A 24,231-nucleotide genomic window follows, 5' to 3' on the forward strand; every position below is an offset into this window, starting at 1 on the left:
CAGCTCTATGAGATGGGAACTGGGGGCACCGGTCTTCAGTGGTTCTGTTCCTACTTGCCAGGTTGATTTCAGACAGTAACGTTAAAGGACTGCCGGTCAGTTCACTGGCAACTGGGCCCCATGCTGTTCAACATCTGTGTGAAGTTGTTGAGTGCGATCATTAGGAGACTTGGAGCAAAGTGTCATCAATAGGCTTATGACACCAAACTCTATTTCTCTGTGGCAATGAATCAGGTGTGGCTGTGTCAGCCCAGACCCAATGTGGGGATGCAGCGGTGGGCTGTATGAGGGTCAACCAGCAGAAGCTGAATCCTGGTGAGACAGAGGCCCTGTGGGTAAGTGGTTCTACTGTCCGGAATATAGGTCAGCTACCTGTTCTGGACAGGGCTGCACTCCGTCTGAAGAACCAGGTACGTAGCCTGGGATTACTCCTCGATCAATCAATGTCACTGGAGGCTCAGGTGGCCTCGGTGGCTAGGAATGTTTTCTAACAGCTTCCAATGGGGCATCAGCTACAGCCATTCCTGGACAAAGACAGCCTACCTACAGTGGTTCATACATTGGTAACTTCACGATTGGAATATTGCAGTGCCCTCTACATGGTGTTGTGCTTACATCTGGTCTAAATACACCTGGAGGGCCACAGCTCCCTAATCTAGGGGATGTGGGGAAATCTTGGCAGTTAACTGGGCCTCTGACTAGGTAAAGGAGCATAGCATGCCCAGCTACTCACTCACACATGCGTCCTCTCTCCCCAGGCACGTGCTTTTAAAATTTACCTTGGCAAGGAACATTCCTGCAGCTTCTCTGGAGAAAGGTGCTGTCCTCATCATCCTCTTCCTTTTCACCAGTTGTGGAATTCATCCGGGGAACAGCACATTCAGACTCCTCTGCGCTGGAAGCCTCGTTGCCCTCATCCCTGTCAAACGAATCATCCGCTTGCTGCAGGCCAGAGGTATCACATCCACCACTAGCGACGCTGACGTGAGATTCAGGCTCAGACCATGTGTCGCTTATAGGGGCAGGGCTGCTCTCCCTAGGCAACACAAGTGGGCTGGATGGCGTCCTTGGATCTTCATCAGAAGTTTCTGAGCCGCAGGAAAACTGCGATTCCATGTTTGCCTCAGCAGCTTTGTCAGCCCCGTCAGAAACCCCTTTGGTGGGTCTATCACTTCCTGTTCCAGGAGAGTTCCTGCCATGCGGTTTGGGGGAGCATTCACAGGTGTGAGTCTCTGCTGAACTATTGGAGATGTCCGAGAAGAAAAAGTTCAAGTTCTTCTCACTGGGTGCCTGCACACACTCTGCATCAGGGGGCTCAATGGGAGAGCTAAGTGGAGAACTTTTTAATGCTGAACACAGAGACAACTGGAAGCTCTCCTCTTCGGAGGAATAGGTTTCCCACATGCTTTCTGCAATGTGGCTTGCCAAGTCTTTGTCTTGTTCTCGAGCGGGGGAGCTTGACCGACTAGACAGAGCACCAGCAGCCGGACACTGGTCGTCAAGGGGGGAATTCTGAAACTGGACTTCGTTGGCTTGATCCTCAGGTGCACTGGGTTCATCACAGCTTGCACCGTCCTCAGACTCTAACATCCCTGCCAGTTCACAATCCACGTCTTCAGCAGTTTCAGCTTCAGGGGGCCGAGCAAACATTTCAGCTTTTTCGTTTTCAGTTGCTGGTTTTTCAGAGCAAAGCGTATTTTTAAAGTACTCTCTCACAATCTGGGCAATGGTCTCTCTATTGCTCTGTTCTGCTCTGTCAAGGTGCAAAGTTACCTGGCTGCCTTGCTGGTTATAAGGTTTCCCCACAGTTCTGCCAAAGTGGTTGTGATGCCCTTCTATGTTAACAGAAGAAGGCAGTGCCATGGTCAAAGTGCGTAGGTCAGATGTCGACCCCTGAACTGCAGCCGAATTCAGTAGGCAGAGCCTCTTTTGACAGGAAGAATAATCTTCTGAGCCAGTCATCCTTACAACCTCATCTCTGCTGAAATGTCTTTTTCTGGAGGAACAGCTTTTTAACTCTTCTTCCTTTGGCAACGGAGTCCTGTGATTCTCTGAGCAATCCAACCCCTCACTAAGCGCTGCAGAAGAGTCGGGACCGCCTTCACGTCGGCCCTGCAGTGCTTCAATTCCTTCTTGCAGGAGGAATGGCACTTTCACGCCTGCCTTCAGGGAAGGCACAACTTTTTCTGGAGAGGGCCTGGCTGGCGTTTCACTTCCTGGATGCTCTGTGATTGTGTCTCCAACTTCAAGAGGTGCATCAACGATTCCCACTCTGGGCTGGCCAGGAAAACTATCACCCATCGGCCAATTGTCTTGGACAAGGTCCAAACCAGTATTTTCTGCCAATCCACCAGCACTATCTGGGGCTTTGTCCTTTATGCCATGTTTGGCATCACTTTCTGGCACACAAAGAGATTCTACAGGAAGGCCGGCAAGATTTACAGGCACAAGGACAGTTCCTTCGACAGCTTGATCCTCCAGTTCTTCTCCCGCTGCTGCAGTTATTGGTAAAGGAGGTGATTTTTCACCCACTGCCATCTCTGGATCATGGGTTTGAGGTACTATAGTTGCAACATCATCTTGGTCACACTGAGACTCATAATGGGAAGGATTTTGTTGTTGCAAACCTAGATCCAACATCTCCGAGCTCTTCATTGGCCCAGCACTGGTCTCTTGGATGGCTGCATCACATGAACCCTGGACAGTGGATTCTTTAGCTAGTTTCCTGTGTGCTTGATTGTTCTCTGCAACACTGTCTAAATGCAAAACTGGACTCCTTCCTCTCTGGAGGTTCCCTTCGCTAGAGATGCGGACGGCTTGGGCACTGTCACGCTCCTCCTTTTCAACTTCAGAGTCAGAGATGTGCAAGATGAGCTCATCGCTGCTAGATGACTCTGGGACTTCCGCAGGGTCAGTCTGGGTTCCTCCTGGGTGGCCTCCAGCAGCTCTTCCTTGGACAGCACCAGGCTCTTCTGAGTCAATGCTAGGAGTGCCTAATGAGAGACTGCCTTTTTCTACATTCCACTGAGAACTCTGAGGAGTTTGACCAAGCCCACCCCCATCCTCCTCAGGATGGGCAATTTCTTTATCTCTTTCTGGGGCTATATGCTCAATAGCTACAACTGGTTGACAAGCTTCCTCCCAACAGCTGCCTTCCATGGGAGAATCCTGAGGATAAAACGACTCTTTCCCAACAGTAGTTCCTTGGGGCTTCACCAACAAGTTATTTCCTGGATCCTCAGGGTCCGTTCCATGAGACTGTGATTGCTGCTGACCAACAAGTGCAGGAGACTGTTGCTGGCAATCCAGGTGGGTGGCAGACATCCCATGAGGCTCATTTTGGTCAGAATTCACCTTCACCTTATCCAAGGAAAACTCTGCCCCAAGTCTTGCGCTAACATCACAGTCTTTGGTCTGTACTGTGCTTTTACCATTCAGGTTCATATCCCCTTTACTCTCAAGGCCACCTGGGTGGGCCAAAAAGTGGCAGTTTTCTGGTCTCAGGTTACTCCCTTCTCCCTCTTTGCTTGTCTGAGAAGCAAACTGTGTGCCTGCACAAGAGCAGCCTGAATGAAAGGGCCCTCCTCCTTCTGGATCATCTCCAGATAACCCAAAGGAAGGAATTTCCCTTGCCTTTCTTCCTGCCAAGCCCAAAGAGGATGGTGCCAAGTTCACCTCAAGGCTTCCAGTTGAGGCATCTTCAGCACTGGCACAGCTAACACTCTCCTGCATCGCAACTGGACTGGACTCTCCCTCCTGCCCACCTTTTCCAGTGGTTTCTTGTTGGTCAACCGCATCCTTGCCAGCACCTGTCCAGGTGCTGCTCCTCCCTACCTCCCGTTCCCCTTCCTCAGAAGGATCATCAGTATCTATCTCCTCTTGGCATTTCATCTCACTACCACTGACAGACTTGGGCTGCCCGGGCAATTCAGCCTGCAATGCACCAGCAGCAGTAGTTTCAGGTGAAGGACCCTTATTTCCACTTGTCTCATCTTCAACCTCACGTGTGGAATCGGCAGCACAGTTCTCTGGGCCTTTGTCAGATTGCTCATATGCATGTCCCAATTTTCTGTCAGTCACAACATCGACGCCCTCCTCCCCCTTTTCTTCAAAAGGAGACTTGTTTCCTTTGGACAGAAATCCATGAAAAAGCTTTCCACCTAAATCCACTGGCTGTTCAGGAGTTTCAAGAGATTCGACAGGAATCGCCTCTTCCACCAGGGGACTGACTGGAGGCGACACAACCATGGTAGAGCTCTCCTCTTTGTGAGTTTCTGGTAGATCTCCTGAAGACAGGTTTTCCTCTGTTGCTCCAGAGGTTGCCACTGGATCATTTACTACTTGTTTGGCGAACACACCCTTGGAATGCTCATTGTCAAGTGGGAAACCTACAACTGAGGCATGCGATAATGGCTGAAGGAACCTCTCTCTAATCTTGTGTGTGCTTAATTTGTTGTCGTAATGAAGGACATCCAGACTTCTTCCATTTGGGTCTCCTTCCTTTGCAGACTCTACAGTTATTCCTTCCATCTTTCTTTCTTTTGCACACTCAGTTTGAGTTCCCACTTCTGCAAAGGAGCGTTCTAGAAAGCAGACACTATGGCTAATGCCATTTGCAGCCTCTGGACCCACAAGCCCCCTCTCTGGCTCAAGACAGCCACAGCTTCTAGCAGTAACGCGACAGTCTGCGGCTAACAAGCTGGCATTCATATAAGGCTCCATTTCCATGTCATCACTACAATCAGAAGTACTTCCTTGCAGGTTGCTTTCACGGTCACAACCACAGCTCTGGGCCCCACAAGACAGATTCCTTGACAGCAAAGTGGTACTTGCACTCTCAAAATCAAACTTCCCTGGACTCACCAGCCTTGAAGAAGAGTCGCTATCTAGTTCTTTGCCAGAACAAGAAAAGTTATCAGAATCTCTGCTTGCTAAATCCTGCAGAGAGTTTCCCGATTCAGCAGGGAGCAATACCGAATTTCCTACAGCGAGATTGTTTCCTGCGTTTCCTGTCCATCCTCGTTCTAGTATGGATGCTTCAGGTAAAGGCTTCTCCGTGAGACTCCCCTGGCGTTCTTCTGCAGGGATCTTGGTTTCCAATCTACTCACAGCTGCTCTGTCTTCTGCTACTTGCAGCCGGGCATCACGTTCACCATCCCCAGGCACTCCACGCTTAGCTGCTTCTTCAACGCTTTCATAAACATTCACTTCCATCCTTTCTTCATTGTGGTCGGAGCCACCAGGAAGCAGCTCTTCTGTGCTGGGAACAGATAGCTCGGAGTCAGGGTTCCTTCCCTCCTCCATCTGAGAGACGCGTGTGGGCCGCAGCATCGTATCTTTAGGGAGCCCAGTTGCAGTAGCTGATTTTCCATCGTGGGCATCATCTGCAACGCTCTCCTTGCTACCACTCATTGTGATGGAATCATTTGGTTCTGGACTTTCTTGAGGCAAGAGAAAGTGTGTTCTTTCAAGGGTTGTTTGGGGAGAAGATTCTGCAGTGGCAAACAGACCCTCCCCAAGAACTACATAGTCAGGTGAAGTGGAACGCCGAACGGAACGCCGACAGGGAGGCCTACAGGCACCCCCTGGTGCAGAAAGAGGTGATGCACTCAGCAGAGTCCGACTGGTCACTTCTGGCAAACATGAAATCAGGTTAAGAGAATTTATGGGTAGGGAAGGTTTAACCAGAGGCAGCGTTGAAACTGCTGAGGTGAAGGGCACAGCCAAACTGCTGATGGCGGAATGCTGGTGGTCAGAAGCAGGCAGGGGTGGGTCCACTGGCAGTGCAGGTGCCGCCCAAGGCAGAGCGACACTCTTTGCAAATCCCACACTCAAGTTGACTGGCAGTGATGCCCCAGGAGATGCCAATACAGAACACTGCATAGAACAAAGGAAACAAAGAGGTTAGAACTACTTATTTATTTGTTAATCTCCTTCCACACAAGTGTCAAGGCAATATACAAGACTCTATAAAAACAGCTCAGAAATAAAACAGATATATTAAAAACAAACAATATGTAGACCCCCATGGCAGAGAGCTATTTACCCAGCTCAAAGGGTTTTTTGGAACAAAATACATTCAATTGTTTCCGGAAACTAGAGATAGTGGGGCAGCTAAAAGCATCTCGTTCATTTTTAGAATTTAAAACTTTGCAAAAATGTCAAGCATCACTTGCTTCTATCCCCTGGAGCGTTGACAGAGGGGGAGAGTGCAATTATTCTTCTCTGTCCAAACTCCTGAAAAGGGACCGTGCTTTTATGTCTGCATGAAATGAAGGAAGATTTTTCTGTGTGGGATACATAAAAGGCCTTCCTCTACTGGGATCACAGATCTTTGCAACAGGAGCCAAGCATCCCTGCCTTGAGTGCCCCAAAGATAAAGAGGCAGAGAGGGGTGAAGATATACATCTCCACATGCCTGATAAAACTTCATCTGTCCACAAGAGTGACCCAAATTTCATATCTACTCAGGCCTTCTCTACAATTTCCCAGAACATTTTAAGTAAGGACATTTATGCAGATAAAAGGATAAGAGCGACTGCTTCCGTTTTATGCTTTCTAAAGGCCCACACATATGGGGTACACCCAGTGGTGGGGAACCTCCCAGCATGGTCTTTATTTGGTCTGTGAGGCCATTTCCCCCAATACCATGCCAACTTGCCCTACACTTGTTGTAATATTTTATGTCAGATCTGGGGCAGGTAAAACCGTGACTGCAAAGTGCGTTCTGGCTTGTTCCTTGAAATTCAGCCCCTTTTAAATTTGTCACTACAAACCCCAGTTCTTCTGCCCGCATAATCTGAAATCAAACCATGCAGACAAAGGAAAACACTTCACCTGGCATCATGGTAACGTGAGGCGATTAGCAGGTGGGCAGCCCCGATCACCTGTCAAAGTCACCTGTGGGGGCTGCTGGGGAATATCCCTAGGGTTGATCCCGGTGTGTTGCTCCCCCCCCCCAAAAAAAAGTTGCATCAAAAGAGAACACAAGATGTCTGGAGTACAAATAGTTTTCTTTGCTTTACCTTCTGGGGCATGTTTCTCCTCTCCCCACCAAAGCTTTGCATTTGATCAGGATTGCAATCACATTGCTCAAACTGAAAAAGGAACAAAAGATAACAGTGTTAGGATTTAATTTCCAAGACAGACACGAGTCAAGAAGGAATCCTTGTTACAAAACACCCAGAGCTTTCCCCATCTAGTTTCTTGTTTTAGTATCGGACATTGTCCATCACTGCAGACTGACTTGGAAATGCATCCTACACAGATTGAAATTAGACATGGAGGACATCTTGCACCAGGAGGAGGATTTGTCCTCAGAACCAGCTTTCAATGTCTCCACCTCCTCAAGGTCAAGGGCCAGAGAAGCCTGTGATGCCATGCCCTCTCCAGCCTGAAAAAGTTGCACCGCTTTCCTCAAGAGTCAGAGGACTCCTGCACAGCAGCCATAATAGAACCTCAGCATCCCTGGCAGCCCCACTAACCCCAGCTCCTAAAACAGGATGCCCCCCCCTTTAACAGTAGACGCTCCAGTCATCTGGGGCAGGACTAGCTGCTCAGAGGAACCTACAGTCCTATTTAAGGTGCATCCTGGGGGGTTCCTGGTTGACAAATCAGCATTCAAGCCTGCCTATTCTAAATACCAGCCCAGGCTCTGCGCAGAGCTGTCCAAGGTGCTACCCTCCCTGCTCAGTTGCCTTTTGGACCTTTCCCTCTGAGAGTTGCCCAACCTGGCTGATCGTGACCTCCTTGACTTGCTGGAACTTGACCTGCTTCCTTGATTTGAAACTGGTGCGAGCATTATCATAAACATCATCATCTTTCCATAGCTAAGCCATGCTCAAGGTGGCTTACAACATCAAAAAATTACATAATTCATGGTAACATTTACAACAATAAAACATACAAATAGTCAAACAGTCATAAACAATAAATATTGTACCAAGAAGAAGGAGGTGTGAAAATTAGAGGGAGAAATATCAATAATGTAAGATACGTAGACGATACCATACTCTTAGCAGAAACCAGTAATGATTTGAAACGAATGCTGATGAAAGTGAAAGAGGAAAGCACAAAAGCAGGACTACAGCTGAACGTCAAGAAGGCTAAAGTAATGACAACAGAAGATTTATGTAACTTTAAAGTTGACAATGAGGACATTGAACTTGTCAAAGATTATCAATACCTCGGCACAGTCATTAACCAAAATGGAGACAATAGTCAAGAAATCAGAAGAAGGCTAGGACTGGGGAGGGCACCTGTGAGAGAACTAGAAAAGGTCCTCAAATGCAAAGACGTATCACTGAACACTAAAGTCAGGATCATCCAGACCATGGTATTCCCAATCTCTATGTATGGAAGTGAAAGTTGGACAGTGAAAAAAGCGGATAACAGAAAAATCAACTCATTTGAAATGTGGTGTTGGAGAAGAGCTTTGCGCATACCATTGACTGAGAAAAATAATTGGGAGTTAGAACAAATTAAACCAGAACTGTCACTAGAAGCTAAAATGATGAAACTGAGGTTATCATACTCTGGACACATAATGAGAAGACACGATTCACTAGGAAAGACAAAAATGCAGGGAAAAACAGAAGGAAGTAGAAAAAGAGGAAGGCCAAATGAGATGGATTGATTCCATAAAGGAAGCTACAAACCTGAACCTGAACTTACAAGATCTGAACAGGATGGTTTACAACAGATGCTATTGGAGGTCACTGATTCATAGGGTCGTCATAAGTTGTACTCGACTTGAAGGCATAACAACAACAACAAAATTAAGCAATCCCCACAATAAAATTACAGAGCCATAGTCCCAATAACAGCAAAAATGCATCTCTAAAATTTAAAACTTGACTCTATAAAGAAATCCTAAAAGACATCCTGAGCAGCAGGTCTTTTCTGGGCCAGTGGTGAGACGGTTCCTCATCCCCTTTATCAGCTGCTGCTTTTGCAGCTGGAATACACCACGGCCTCGCCCTCCCAGGCCAGGTGGGAATGAGGCTGCAATACAGGAAGCCAGTCTTGCAAGACTCCCACAGCAAAGGAGCTGCTGCTTCTGTACATGACTCCTGGCATCCCTGGACTCCGTGCTTAGCAGCCGCTCTGCCCCCCCTTCAGGTCAGAAACCTGCCTCCCAGCTACAGTCACTTGACGGGCAAAACGTCTGACATTGTCAGCATCAAACCCGGCAAATACAGACAGTGCCAAGGACGTGCATGAATTTCCAGCTACGACAGCTGAAGTGGGCATTGTCAGCTGCCTTCCAATTGAGAAACTAAAGTTTTTGGGCCCAGCTTCAGTTTCTTCTCATGAGGAGAAGCCACAGCTCTGCAGCAGAGCACATTATCTACAGGAGACACAAGACCCCACATTCAGTCTCCTGACAGAAGGGAAGCAGAGATAGCGAAAGACCTCCAGAGAGCCACAGCTGGTCACGGGAGCCAATCAGGGGCGAAACCAGGAATAAGGGGTCCAAACTGTATGACCACTGCTTGATATTAAGGGATTCAGTGGCCATGCAAAGTAGAGCTCAGACAAAGGACAGAGACAGACCAGACCAGACAGACATGCTTAATGAATGCAGAGTCCTACCAAATAATAAAATGACGAGTTTGGCTGTCGGATGTAGGCCCCAGGATTAATGCTCGTCGCAGTTGGGTGGCCAAAAGTAACTGTATCTCCTTCGTGCAAGGCTACTTTACCTATATAGAAATAAGTTTTTAAATGATCAGTTTAAAGGGCTCTTTTTTGAAAAATAACTTGAACTCTCCTTCCCAAAGCTTATGATCAAATAGCAAATACCTCAGGAGAGACACCAGAGGCAGCCCTCTCATGCAAAACGATCCATTCCAATAGCAAAGCGCCACTTACTTATTTCATTGCATTATCCTTCAGGGGAAGGGCAACACCATTTAGGACAGGTTGCACGCCTCCACCCACATCAAAACAGCCACCCAAGGGTGGTACGTCCATATTGGCCTCTGCTGTTTGGATCTGTCTTGAGACTACTAAATGCATCCACAAGATTTTGAAGTCAGAGGATAGCTTTCCCTTTCCCTTTCCCAATTAAAAACACCTTCAACCTATAAAAAAAGCAGCTTTTTAGTCCAAAATTAAGGATCAAGCCCTGGTGTTAAGAAGCATTTGCTACACATCTAGCATGCTTGCTTTACATTGTTCTGATAAGCAGACAAGCTATGGGTGGTGGTGTCTGAAACACCATTTCTGTAAGGAGGATCCAGCAAATCCTGAATTTCTTTCAGCAATGTTGGCCTGGCACTCTTTAACCCAAATTGTTTATCTGGTTTCCGGGTTGGACAATCAACACTGCTCACCGCTGATCCGGATGTCATTGACAAACACCCCTGTGAGGCTGGAATCTACAAGCTCATAGGCACTGGCAGTTCGAATCACCCGGGCATGGATGCGGGATACGTACTCGCCCCCCCTTGTGGGAGCACAGCTGAGGAAGTAGTCGACTGTGTCCTTGTTTCTGCCGACCAGCGTTACAGTCTTACGGAAACTGGGGGGGGGGAGAGAGAAAGAGAGAAATAATTTTTTCCCCAAAGTCTCTGCTCATTCCCTTGATGCAGGTGACCCTTTTGGCTCCCTCATATTCATTAGTTACTTATTTCAAGAATTTACACAACATCCTTCATCAAAAGTGGATTCCAGGCCAGTTCACAACAATTATAGATACGACTACAACAACGTAATAAAATACCAGAGATAAATCTGACTTTAAAAAGCCGAAGTGAACAAGATAACAATTATTATTATTATTTATACCCCGCCTTTCAGCCCAAGGCCCTCAAGGCGGTGTACAGAAGACACAAATATCAAAATACAATATAAGAACACATCAATACAATAAAGCAATGCTATTTACAAAACACAATTTGCAAGAGTTAAATAACAATAGCCATCACAATCTACATTGTGGGTGTCAAGCAAGACTCTCTGGAAAATACATCCCATGATGGGGATGCCACAGCTGAAAAGGCCCTGCTCTTAAATGGCATTTGCCTCTCCTCCAAAGAAGAAAGGCATTAGCAGAAGACCTTGAAATGTGGGCCACAGTCTAGGGATGGAGGCCAGAATTAGGTGATGCGTGGCTGCCACCAAAACCATCAGCCATACATCACTTTCCTCCCATCCTGGGTGACATCTAGAAGCCTAAAAGTGCATGTGTGACACCACCACACGGCACATTTTCTGACCCTCACATTACTGACAGGCTTACAGTGTGGTGACATTACAAACACGACATTACTAGATGCTATACAGGAGAGGCTGCCATTTTCAGTAGGAGTTACATGTATGCTACAACGTCTGGTTCCAGCCTGAAATGCACAAAGGTGCTTCCAGTGTGCCTGTTGACAAGGGACCCCTCACTGAAGCTCATCATCTGACACAGAATCATAGCATCATAGAATAGTAGAGTTCAAATGGGCCTATAAGAACATCAAGTCCAACCCCCTGCTCAATGCAGGAATCCAAATCAAAGCATTAAATCATTTTAAAGCATAAAACATCATGCGGGAAGGAACACAGCTCAACGGCAGAGCATCTGCTTTGCACGCAGGTCTCAGGTTCAGTCCTCAATGGCAGCATCTCCAGGTAGGGCTGTGAAAAGCTCCTGCCTTAAACCCTGGAGAGCCATTGCTGCCAGTCAGAATAGACAATACTGAACTAGATGGACCAAATGGTCTGACTTGGTATAAGGCACCTTCATAAGAACATAAGAAGAGCCTGCTGGATCAGGCCAGTGGCCCATCTAGTCCAGCATCCTGTTCTCACAGTGGCCAGCCAGGTGCCTGGGGGAAGCCCGCAAGCAGGACCCGAGTGCAAGAACACTCTCCCCTCCTGAGGCTTCCGGCAACTGGTTTTCAGAAGCATGCTGCCTCTGACTAGGGTGGCACAGCACAGCCATCACGGCTAGTAGCCATTGAGAGCCCTGTCCTCCATGAATTTGTCTAATCTTCTTTTAAAGCCATCCAAGCTGGTGGCCATTACTGCATCTTGTGGGAGCAAATTCCATAGTTTAACTATGCGCTGAGTAAAGAAGTACTTCCTTTTGTCTGTCCTGAATCTTCCAACATTCAGCTTCTTTGAATGTCCACGAGTTCTTGTATTATGAGAGAGGGAGAAGAACTTTTCTCTATCCACTTTCTCAATGCCATGCATAATTTTATACACTTCTATCATGTCTCCTCTGACCCACCTTTTCTCTAAACTAAAAAGCCCCAAATGCTGCAACCTTTCCTTGTAAGGGAGTCGCTCCATCCCCTTGATCATTCTGGTTGCCCTATGTTCCCAATGCTGAGGGCACGGACCACTTCACCTACAATCTTTTATTCTACATGGGCATACAGAAAAAGTGCATGCACCATTTGGGAACCTGCTGTCAAACAGCCAGATGTAAAAATAGACATGCATGTCAGCTTCAGACGCAGTGGCATGTGCATCATGACACACAGCAGGGAGGAACACATTTAGGCCAAGGCAGCTGGCACAAACCAAGTGGACCCATGTCACACCCTGCAGCAGCAAGAAAGTTCTGCCTCTCTCTGGCTAGCCTCAAGGCTGCTAGCAAATCTGGACCGGATCCTGAGACTGTTGCATCACTACTAGTCACTGCTTTGTTGGCCAATTAGACTAAAGAGGAAACACCAAATTGGCATCTCACATAGCACAAAGGTCGGTAAATAATGAAAGGTCCCTTTTCAAAGGCTTACACTACAGCAAAGATTGGCAACTTGGTACCCATAGGCACCACATTCATGTATTTTGGATTGGGGTTTTAAAAAAAATATTTATTTATTATTTGATTTATATCCCAGCAGGAGCCCAGGGAAGCAATTTTTCATTTCATTTTTTTTAAATGGAAGGCACTTCCTTCACGCGTAGAAGGGCTTTTCTAAATGCCTGGGAGATGGGTGGGAGGTGCGCTTGGGCAGAGAAAGAAAGAGATATACGTGTGGTAGTGTGTGTGAGAGACAGACAAAGCGATGTGTGTGTGTGGTCAGTTTGTATGTGTGATCTGCGTGGGAGAGATGGACTTTGGGGTGCAGAGAGAGGAGAGGTGCATGTGTGGCCATGGAGATGTGAGGAGGGTGAGCATGGGTGTGAGAGAGATACACATGTGTGGTCAGCAAGTGCGCAGTGAGTGTGTGCAAGAGAGCGGGTGTGATGTGGTGCATGCTTTGCCTGGTACTGAGGAATGCTCTCTGTTATTAGACAGCAGCAGCAGCGGTGGGAGGAGGAGGAAAGGGAAATCAATACTGTTTGGTCTGCACTAGCAGCACGCAGGTGACTTCCCACAGCAAGCATGAGGTTGTCTAGGAGGAGAAGCAGCAGTGGCTGCACTCTCTCATTCTGTGTTATGCCACGCCCCCAAGGCAGCCATTTTGTGGCTGGTGCCCACAGCACTCCCTCGAAATCCAAAGTGCATTTGCTGGTCCGGAAAGGTTGGCAACCCTTGAGCTACAGAAATGTCCAGACAGAAGCATGAGCAAGGAGGATGAGAGGAAGACATGAAATCTGCCATGTGACCACTGCAGCCACCACCTATATTCCGCATGGAACAAACCCATGCAGCACACGGCCCCCAGCAGAGGCAAAGACCCCACCACCACCAAGATGTTACTTACTGGATCAGATCTGCATCATCAGGGACTGGAGGGCGGCTGCCAATCCTGCGAAGGTGGCACAGGCTCTGGTGCTCAGCACCACACGGCCAACAGGGTGCTGTCATTTCAGGATATTCACACTTGTTCCAACATCCACCTGGGATGGAGGAGATAGATTCAGAGAAAATGCGATCAAGCAAATCTCTCCAACAAAAAGCAAAAGATCAAAACATTGGGACAGTGAACAAGAACGCAAGGAACAGGCATTGGCAGGACAAAGCCTTGCTTATCCTGCAAGATGCAGCCCATCACCTGCTCTGGCAAAGAGAACCAAGAACCACTGATGGGGCTACCTGGCTGCAGGGCTGTGGAGTCGGTACGCCAAACCTTCGACTCCGACTCCTCTATTTTTCTACTGTCCGACTCAGCCTCCACCCAAAATTGCTTCCAACTCCTGGAAAGGGCTGTAAAGGTCTTTTTAAATTGGAAGCTCTCATAGCAGCATTTTTACCGCTGCCTGAATATGCGCTAACCTTGGCATCACAGCATTTGTCTTCATCTGGGTCCTGTGTCATACACTGACACACGTTTTCCATCTTGAGTTATGGTGAAATGTTCAACTACAGCTGACTTCCTGGGAAGCTTCTTTGACATTTTAAATTTATATTTTAAAAAATTTGTCAATCAAAATTTATTTTGAAGCCGAAGTCAGAGTTGGTACATTTCTACCGACTCCGACTCCACCCAAAATTGCTTCCGACTCCGACTCCACAGCCCTGCCTGGCTGCACACAGAACTTCCCCTTTCTTTCTCTCGTTGCATCTGCAAAGACTGAGGGTTGAGAGAGCCCTAAACTGTTCTGTACTGCTGCTTTTTAAAATGGTTATTGTTGACTGCACTGTATTTTATTATGTATTTATTTTGTACTGTTGAATTTTAATGTGTACGTCGCCTAGAGTGGCTTCGGCCAGATAGGCAACACAAAAATTAAATTTATTATTATTCTTATTAACCACTTCCTGGGGTGGGAAGTGGCACTATTTGCAACGGTTGCCTATTTAACCAGACCTACTTCATCTTTAAGTCCTGAAAAATCCCATTTTTTAAGCTACCTGTAGCAGTAATGAAGTCCACATTCCAATATGTCCTAAGGTTTTTCAATAGCTAGGCATTCAAATCCCTAAAAAGCTAAATAATTTCTATAAATGTAATCTTGGTCCCTTCCTTAAGCAAGTTAAACAGGACTTGAGATGCTGATGCAAGAAACCTCTGTCAGCCCTTGGAAGAACAGCAGCCATAGAAATGAAGTTCATCCCCAGATTCTTATTTTTATTTTAAGGACTCCCCATCTCCCTCCATCTGGGTTGGATTAAAAAATGGCAAGCTATGTTAATTAATTTTATTTCTCAAAATAAGAAATCAAGACTGGTTATGAAAATTTTGTACAGAAACCCAAATGGAGGGGGATGGGGGCTCTATGATGCATTTCAACTCCCGTCAGTTATGTAATATGATCTGGAAAGCTAGAAAAACGGTGGACTAAAATAAAGGATCAAAGTTGAATAAGAACCATTTGTGGGTTCAAATACCAAAGGTGTATCAACTTATTTTCTCAAAAATATACCCATCTGTTTACAGTCTCAACATTTCAAGTTTGGCATAAATGGCAGCAAAGGCTCTCACAAGTCTGCTCTCCTTTGATTCCGTTAGCTAACCATTCTAGATTACTTGATATGACACTTTGGAAAGCTATAGCTAAATGGGGAAAAGGGTATTACAGACTGCGCAATTTCTAATAAAATTATTTCCCAGTAATGCAAGACCAACTTCAACCTGATTATCGGAAACTTAAATGTGGGATGGCTCCAGTTATGTCAGTCTTCTTACAGACTTGGGCATTAGGATACAGGACACCAGGCCCCTTCTTTGAATCATAGAACAGAAGAATTGGAAGTGGCCTATAAGGCCATCAAGTCCAACCCCCTGCTCAATGCAGGAATCCAAATCAAAGCATTCCCGACAGATGGCTGTCCAGCTTCTTATGGGGAAGGGCTGTAGCTCAGGGGAAGGGCATCAGTCTTGTGGCAGAAGGTCCCAAGTTCAACCTGGCATCCAGGTAGGGCTGGGAGAGACTCTTCCCTGAAAGCCTGAAGAGCCCCTGCCAGTCAGTGCAGACAGTACTAAGCTAGATGCATCAAGGTCTGACTCAGCACATTGGAGCATCCTATGCCGCTATGATTTGAAGTTCTTAAAAGTCCATGCTGGCACTAAAACCAAAGGACTGGCCTCAAGGGTTTATTAGATCTTAACAGAAGTCATGACACACATCCCTCACAGGACTGAAAGCAGTCTGGGAGACAGATATGGGTGAGCTGACTGATGAGGTATAAACAGGAAAACCTATGGTGTTCCAGACCAGCAGAGTCAGTGATGGCCTATACAAGGGGAAACACTTTGAAGATGAGCCATCGATGGTAGAGAACTTCAGCGCAGCTATCGCATATGACAGCTAATATAGCACCAACACTGCTGGCATGGATGTGGAACTAGAGGCTTATCGCCACCTCTGATGGGAATGTCCTCAAGTGAAGCAGTTCTAGGAGATGTTCAAGGAAATGCGTAATATATTATCCAGGAACCTTCATAACGTACTGTACAACTGAACAAGAAAACATAAATCTAAGGACTTTGTAATCTTTGTAATCCTCTTACAGGTTGCTCCAAGAGAGACTATTATCTGGGAACTGAAACTTTCTTCAGCAGCTGCCTGCGTGATCCCTTGAAATTTGGAGTGCATGAATAAAGAGTTGTATACATATATTTGGCTGATATCCTCCCCTTTTTGTTTCTTTGTTCTCCTGGTTTTTGTTTGTTTACACATTAAACCTTACAAAATTATTTTTAAAATATAGATTAAAACTCTGGCTAGCAAAGAAATAAAGTGTGTTCCCACTTTTATAAGCAGTTATGCCAATCACAGCGTTCTTGGGTAGGCAATACATCCCACTTTCTGAAGAATGAGCCAATTCCTAAAATCTCTGCAGATGAATGAAGAACTAAATATACCAGTTACCCTTCCATAAACTTGCTCATTTTCTAAAAGGTGGAAATAAAACAGCTCCTGGTTTTGATAGTGCTTCAATGGAAATCTATCTAAGTTTTGCATAATGATTTGTATTTTTATTTATTATTATTATTTATTATTTGATTAATATCCCGCCCTTCCTCGCAGCAGGAGCCCAGGGCGGCAAACAGAAACGCTAAAAACACTCCACAACATCATAAAAACAGACCTTAAAATAAATTAAAACAAAACAAAAACATTTTTAAAAGCTTTGAAAACTTCTTTAAAAAAAGGTTTAAAAACATATTAAAAAGCAATTCCAACACAGACACAGACTGGGATAAGGTCTCAATTTAAAAGGGTTGTTGAAAGAGGAAGGTCTTCAATAGACGCCGAAAAGATAGCAGAGATGGCGCAGAGTCGACCCCCAGCGGTGGCACCTCCTGGCAAGGCAGGGAAAGACAGTCTGAAGCCCTGGACAGCTGCTGCCAGTCAGTGTCTGCAGCACTGAGCTAGATGACCCAACGGTCTCACTCAGTGCAAGGCAGGTTCCTACGTCCATTCAGAGGCAACAAGCACACTGGCACTGAGCCCAGGGGTGGGTGGATCAGCTGGGAGGCATTATCACTACTGCCCTTCTGCACTGCCTGCCCTGTCAAGTCACTCCCTCACTAACCCTCTTTGCACAAGGCAGGCGCTGGGGGGAGGACGCCAGTGCCAGGGCTGGCAACTGCTTCTCAGAGAAGAGCCTTGTGCTTGGCGTCATGATCCCCGTAGGCCCAGTCCAGCCCCAACTATCTATTATTTATTTATTTATTTAATTTGTATCCCGACCTTCCTCCCAGCAGGAGCCCAGGGCGGTAAACAGGGTACTAAAAACACTTTAAAACATCATAAAAACAAATCCTAAAATACATTAAGACAAAACAGTGTTAAAAACATTTTTAAAACTTTTTAAAGGGTTAAAAACATTATTAAAAAACATATTAAGCAAATCTGACACAGAGACAGACTGGGATAGCTCTCAACCTAAAAGGCTTGCTGAAAGAGGAAAGTCTTCAAAAGGCTCCAAAAAGATAGCAGAGATGGCGCCTGCCTAATATTCAAAGGGAGGGAATTCCACAGGGTAGGTGCCGCCACACTAAAGGTCCGTTTCCTATGTTGTGCAGAACGGACGCCCTGATAAGATGGTATCTGCAGGAGGCCCTCACCTGCAGAGCGCACTGATCAACTGGGCATATAAGGGGTAAGACGGTCTTTCAGGTATCCTGGTCCCAAGCTGTATAGAGCATTGTACACCAAAACCAGCACCTTGAACTTCGCCCGGTAGCAAATGGGCACCCCATGTATTTCTAATGCAGTTAGTTTATTGCTCTTCAAGTTTATCTGCAGCAATACAAATAACGTAAGAGCCTGCTGGATCAAGCAAGTGGCCCATTTAGTCCACCATCCTGAAGTCACAGTGGCCAACAAGTTGCCCATGCAAACCCCGCAAGTAGGACATGAGCACAAGAACACTCTCCCCACACCCTGCAGTCTCCAGCAACTGCTATTCAAGCGTTTACTGCTTCCAACTGTGGAGGCTGAGCACAGCCATTGTGGCTGGTAGCTATTGATTGCCTTTATCCTCCATGAATTTGTCTAATCCTCTTTCAAAGCCATCCAGGTTGGTGGCCATCACTGCCTCCTGTGGGAGTAAATTCCATAGTTTAACTACACGCTGCGTGAAGCAGTATTTTCTTTTGTCTCTCTTGTAGGAGAGTCGTTTCACCTCCTTGAACATTTTGGCTGCCCTTTCCTGAACTGTTTCCAACTCTACAATATCTTTTTTGAGGTACACCGACCAGAACCATACACAGTATTACAAGAGCGCCCGCACCATAGGTTTGTATAATGGCACTATATTGGCAGTTTTACTTTCAATACCTTTCCTAATGATCTCTGGCATGGAATTTGCCTTTTTCACAGCTGTTGCACACTGGGTTGACATCTTCATTGAGCTAGTCACTACAACCCCAACGTCTCATTCCTGGTCAGTCACAGCCAGTTGAAACCCCATGAGCATGTATGTGAAATTCATTGCCCCAACATGCATAACTTTACACTTGTTCGCATTGAATTGCGTTTGCCATTTTACCACCCACTCACTCACTTTGGAGAGGTCCTTCTGGAGCTCTTTGCAATCCCTTTTTGTTTTAACAACCCTGAACAATTTAGTATCATCAGCAAACTTGGCCACTTCACTGCTCACCCCTAACTCTTAGATCATTTATGAACAAGTTAAAAAGCCCAAGTCCCAATACCGATCCTTGCAGGACTCCACTTTCTACAGCCCTCCATTGGGAGACCTGTCCATTTATTCCAACTCTCTGCTGTCTGTTTCCTAGACAGTTCCTGATCCTCAAGAGAACCTCTCCTCTTATTCCATGAATGCTAAGCTTACTCAGGAGTCTTTGGCGAGATACCTTCTTGAAAGCTGTTTGAAAGTCCAAGTACACTATGTACACTGGATCACCTGTGTCTATATGCTTGTTGACTCTCTCAAAGAACTCAAATAGTTAGTGAGACAAGACTTATCCTTGCAGAAACCATGCTAGCACTGTTTCAGCAAAGCTTGTTCTTCTATATGCTTGGTAATTTTATCTTTAACAATACTTCCTACCAGTTTTCCCAGGACAGATGTTAAGCTAACCAGCCTATGATTTCCAGGATCCACCCTGATCTTTAAAGATTGGCATTACCATTAGCCACTTTCCAGTGCTTAGGTATGGCAGCAGATCCGAGAGACAAGTTACATATTCTTATTAGAATACCATCTCTCTCACATTTAAGTTCTGTGGGAACTCTCAGGTGCATGCCATCCAGACCTGGCAATTTGTCAGTTTTTATTTTGTCTATTAAGCACAGAACTTCATCTCTCATCACCACTATTTGTCTCGGTTCCTCAGACTCCCTTCCTGCAAAAGTTAGTTCGCGTTCAGGGATCTGCCCTATATCCTCCACTGTGAAGACAGATGCAAAGAATTCATTTAGCTTCTCTGCAATCTCCTTATCCTGGTTTAGCACACCTTTAACTCCCTTGCCATCCAAGGGTCCAACTGCCTCCCTAGACGATCTCCTGCTTTGAATGTATTTAACCATTTTTTTAGCACTCCTTATTGTCTTCTGGCATTTCTTTTGCCAGTTTGTGATTCTTTTTATTCTCATTCGGACAAGACCTCCATTTTTTGAAGGAAGCCTTCTTGCCTCTAATAGCTTGACTCTGCTTGTTAACCATGCTGGTTAACCACGCTCTTGGCCCTGGAGATACTTTTCCTGATCTGCCGTATACACTCTAGTTGAGTTTCTATTATTGTTTTTAAACAACTTCCAAGCGTTTTGGAGTGATCTGACCCTCTGGACTTTGCCTTTCAACTCTCTCTTTACCAATCCCCACATTTTGGGGATGTTTTGTCTTTTGAAGTCAAATGTCATGCCTCCTTCAGGGGACTCAACAGAGGATGAAGGGGAATGGGAGACTTCAGACCCAGGGGAAGGGACAAGCCGAGAGGCAGCTGAAGACACTTCACCCTCAGACAAGGAGTGCGACACTGCTGGAGCCCTCCTGCCAGGTTCAGAGAGCGACCAGGAAGCTTCGCTGACCCCAGCAGAGAGGAGAGGCCAACAGGTATTGGAACAATTATTTTTATTTATTTATTTATTTATTTATTACATTTGTATACCGCCCCATAGCTGAAGCTCTCTGGGCAGTTTACAACAATTAAAAACATTAAAAACAAATACACAAATTTAAAAAAGGAGCAGGTTCGTAGCTTGGGAGTTCTCCTAGAACCATCTCTGTCACTTGAGGCTCAGGTAGCCTCGGTGGCACGGAGTGCCTTCTACCAACTTCGGTTCTACCAGCTTCGGTTGGTGGCCCAACTACGTCCCTATCTGGACAGGGATAACCTGGCTTCAGTTGTCCATGCTCTGGTAACCTCCAAATTAGATTACTGCAATGCACTGTACATGGAATTATGGAATGACCTTACTGATGAGGTGCGCCTGGCACCAACACTGTTATCTTTTCGGTGCCAGGTCAAGACTTTCCTCTTCTCCCAGGCATTTTAGCATATGTTTTAAATAGTTTTTATATTGTTTTAAATTTTAAAATTGTGTTTTAAATTGTTTTTAAAACATGCTTTTAAATTGTGTATTTGTTTTAATGTTTTTGATTGCTGTAAACCGCCCAGAGACCTTCAGCTATGGGGCAGCATACAAGTGCAATAAATAAATAAATAAATAAAAAACGCATTTAAAAAAAAAACAATTTAAAAACAATGGAGGCAGCTGGCCCATTTAAGAACCAGAAGCTCTCGAAAGAGGGAAGGCTGATTGCAAACACCTGGCCCCAGACGCTGAGCTTAAAAGACTGCGAGTGGCTTGGGGCTCTTGGTGGAAACAACGTCGACCTCCTGTGTCCCCTTGTATCTAGCCCAGCTTGTGACCCCATGTCTTCAACCCAGCCCTGCTTAATTGGATCTCCAGTACCTGACTATGGACTCGTCTGTTCTACACTCTCTCAACTCTTCCTACCCACTACTTATGCCTACTGTAGTTGCGGGCCTCTTTTCCTCAACTCAAGCCTGACCGATTTACGGCCTGGCTGCTGGCCACTATCTGCTAATCACTTTACTGCGCCATGTCCGCAGAGACTGACATCAAATGTGACAGATGTTTTTAGCAACTGGACGTTTCCATGCTTGTTTAATTTAATAACACTCACTAGGGCCTCATTCTAGGCCTACCCCATTTAAATTCACCAGTGTTGATGTCTTTACCCCGGGGGGAGATTTGTTCTGGACTGGACCCCCCCCCAGCTCCTGTCAGCTGTCCCCTCCCCCGCTTCAACCAGTTTAAAAGCTGCTCTGCCACCTTTTTCGTTTCACGCACCAGCAGTCTGGTTCCATCCCGGTTCAAGTGGAGCCTGCCGCCTTTTGTACAGGCCTGGCTTATCTCAAAATGTTCCTAAATGTCTAACAAACACAAACCCCTCCTCCTGACACCATCGTCTCATCTACGCATTGAGACTACAAAGCTGTGCCTCTCTAGCTGGCGGCTGTGCGTGGAGCCGGTAGTCTTTCAGAGAAAACTACCTTGGAGTGTCTGACTCTCAGCATCCTAAATTTTGCTTCCAGGACCTCATGACTGCATTTCTCCAAGTCATTTGTGCACCACAGCCACTGACTGCTCCCCAACACTGTCTATGAAGCTATCTAGACAACAAGCAACACCCACAACCTTCAGTCTGTGCACCCATCACACACCCCACTATCTATATTCCTAATGACTGAATCATCCATATGTGGATCCCTCCACCCCCCAGAGAAGAATCCTCAGCAGGAGAGGCTATCTGCTTGTCCTCCAAGGAATGCGTCCCTTCTACGAGATTGTTTCCCTCTTCCTCGGAGTGACGCTCTCCTTCCCAAGGCCCTCAGTGTCCATGAGAGCTATCATCCGGGAGTGGGACACAGCTATAATGTCCGTCAAGGCCTCTATGCAAACCTCTCTGCCTCTCCAGGTCAGCTACCTTGGCCTCAAGGAAAAAACATGTTCCCAAAGAGCCTGGAGCTCCTTGCACTGAGGGCGCACCCATGACTTCTGTCCAACAGGCAATAGTCGTGCATGTCATAGACAGTGATAAACACTGGAAAGCCCCCACAGCCTGGCCGCCTTCCTACCTGCATCATTGTTTGTGTAGTTTATTTTGTTGAAAGCTTGGATTCTGTTTACCTCAAGAGATAGATAGGCACAGTGTCTGGGAAGAGGCCCCGGCCTCCTTGCCCTTCTGCCGAACTCGCCTTGACAAGTTATCAGCTGGGGCTGAGTTGTTTTGTCTGCTGGGGGCTCCCTCTAGCTTGTGGGGTAGGGTCCCTCGCTGGGCTGTTCTAAATTTACATGTGGGGCTGGCTGCTCCTCCCTGCCAATGAGTTCAGGGGTGTGGTTTAAATTCCAGCTCTCAGACAGTTTAGCCCCTCGAGGATGGGGAGGGAAGAAGGGGAACTGAAGAAAGTAAAGTTGGTGGCTCAACTGGGGATTTGCTCCTTGGGGATTACCTCAGCCTTCATTCCTATTCATAGGGTAGCCATAAGTCAGGATCAACTTGAAGGCAGTCCATTTCCATTTTCATTCCTGAGAGTGTTTCTTCCTGTTTCAAAACTATTACTGATGATACTAAGAAAAGCTAACTAACTTTTACTTTGTTTCTATTTTATTTGCTAACAACAATGCACTTTTTAACTGTGCAATTTCCCCTGTAGTTTTAAGCGGCACTTTGCATTCTAGCCTGGACAAACTAGACTAGCTTTTAGCTGCTTTTAATTTAAACAGAAGGCTGAAACTTTCAGGTGGTTCTTTTTTTTTTAACCTACAACAGCCTATCCCTTTTTAACCTGGGAAAACACAGCTTGTTGGGTCTGCATGTGTGTGTTTAAGGAAGGCTAAGCCTACCTTCTTTAAAACTAAGCTGACTTTTCCACTAGTGTTGAACTATTAGTAGAGTTTCCTCTTTACCCCGTCTCCAAAACTTGAGTTTAGTCTGGTTTACTGTGTCCCACAAGCTTCCCTTCTAGGGTAGTGTTGAAACCTACGTTTCTATAGGCTTCCTACCCCTAGAATTCCGCTTCTATGTTTTTCAGAATTTGACTCCTAGCACACAGTAACCTTACGGTGCCCTTATTGATCTGAGCTATTTTAATTTTAAAAAAATTAAAAATGGTTATTACTTACCGTCTTCTCATTTGGTTGCTTGTCTATAAGCTTTGTTGTATGAACAATAAAGGGGGAGGGAACACAGCAGCAAAACATGTCAAGTCATAATACTATTAAGAAAACCAGAGACACATGTTTTTTAAAAAGAGATGGGGAGATAAAAGAAAAGGAATAAAAACAAATAAGTAGATCAGGGGGAGAAGGGGTCGGGTAGGGAAGGGATGGGAGGGAATGAGTTCCAGCAGAGGCCCACCTCTGACCCCGATCATGCAAACAGCTCCAAGCAGGAGGCCCAGGTCTCAGAGTATTTATGTTCTTTGTGCCTTCAAGTAACTATTTAATATACTGCATGGGAAGAAGGGTCCTCTGGGGGATAAGCAATCAGGGGAGCCGGTCAAGCCATCCAATGTTGTAAGACCAGTCGCCTGGCCACTAATACAACATGCTGGGTCCAGCTACAGTGTCCCTCCCTCAAATTCCTGGACATCAGGACATAATGAAGTACAGCATGAACATCTGAAAATTCTAGAGATGTTCCTAGGACCAAGTTAATTAAGGACTTCTGCTCCTAACAGGGCTGCTACAGGGAAAGACCAGGCCAGTGTTTCAGCGCTACCCCCTGCCTCACCACAGTCCAACATGCGTATTATGCTTCTGACAGAGGCAACAGGGGGAGGGGGGTCCAGTAAGGCTGGAAAACAAGTTTCTGCTGGATAAGACGTATCCTAAGGTCCAGGGAGCAGAATATTTCAATGGCCAACACTGATTGCCATGGTCTCAAAT

The 24,231-nt window shown here is 46.1% G+C and overlaps 1 protein-coding gene across 1 annotated transcript in view; it reads right to left on the reverse strand.

Moving 5' to 3' along the window:
- NUGGC (nuclear GTPase, germinal center associated) overlaps positions 1–24,231 on the reverse strand; it is a 68,167-nt gene that overhangs the window by 38,831 nt on the left and 5,105 nt on the right. The window contains exons 3-7 of the mRNA XM_061612294.1: positions 13,656–13,791; positions 10,338–10,525; positions 9,595–9,704; positions 7,026–7,097; positions 780–5,877 (exon numbers count right to left, since the gene is read on the reverse strand). Coding sequence (XP_061468278.1) covers positions 780–5,877; positions 7,026–7,097; positions 9,595–9,704; positions 10,338–10,525; positions 13,656–13,791 — 5,604 coding nt within the window. The remainder of the gene's footprint in view (positions 1–779; positions 5,878–7,025; positions 7,098–9,594; positions 9,705–10,337; positions 10,526–13,655; positions 13,792–24,231) is intronic.

The sequence above is a fragment of the Rhineura floridana genome, chromosome 1, assembly GCF_030035675.1.
Source record: "Rhineura floridana isolate rRhiFlo1 chromosome 1, rRhiFlo1.hap2, whole genome shotgun sequence".
Lineage (NCBI taxonomy): Eukaryota > Metazoa > Chordata > Lepidosauria > Squamata > Rhineuridae > Rhineura > Rhineura floridana.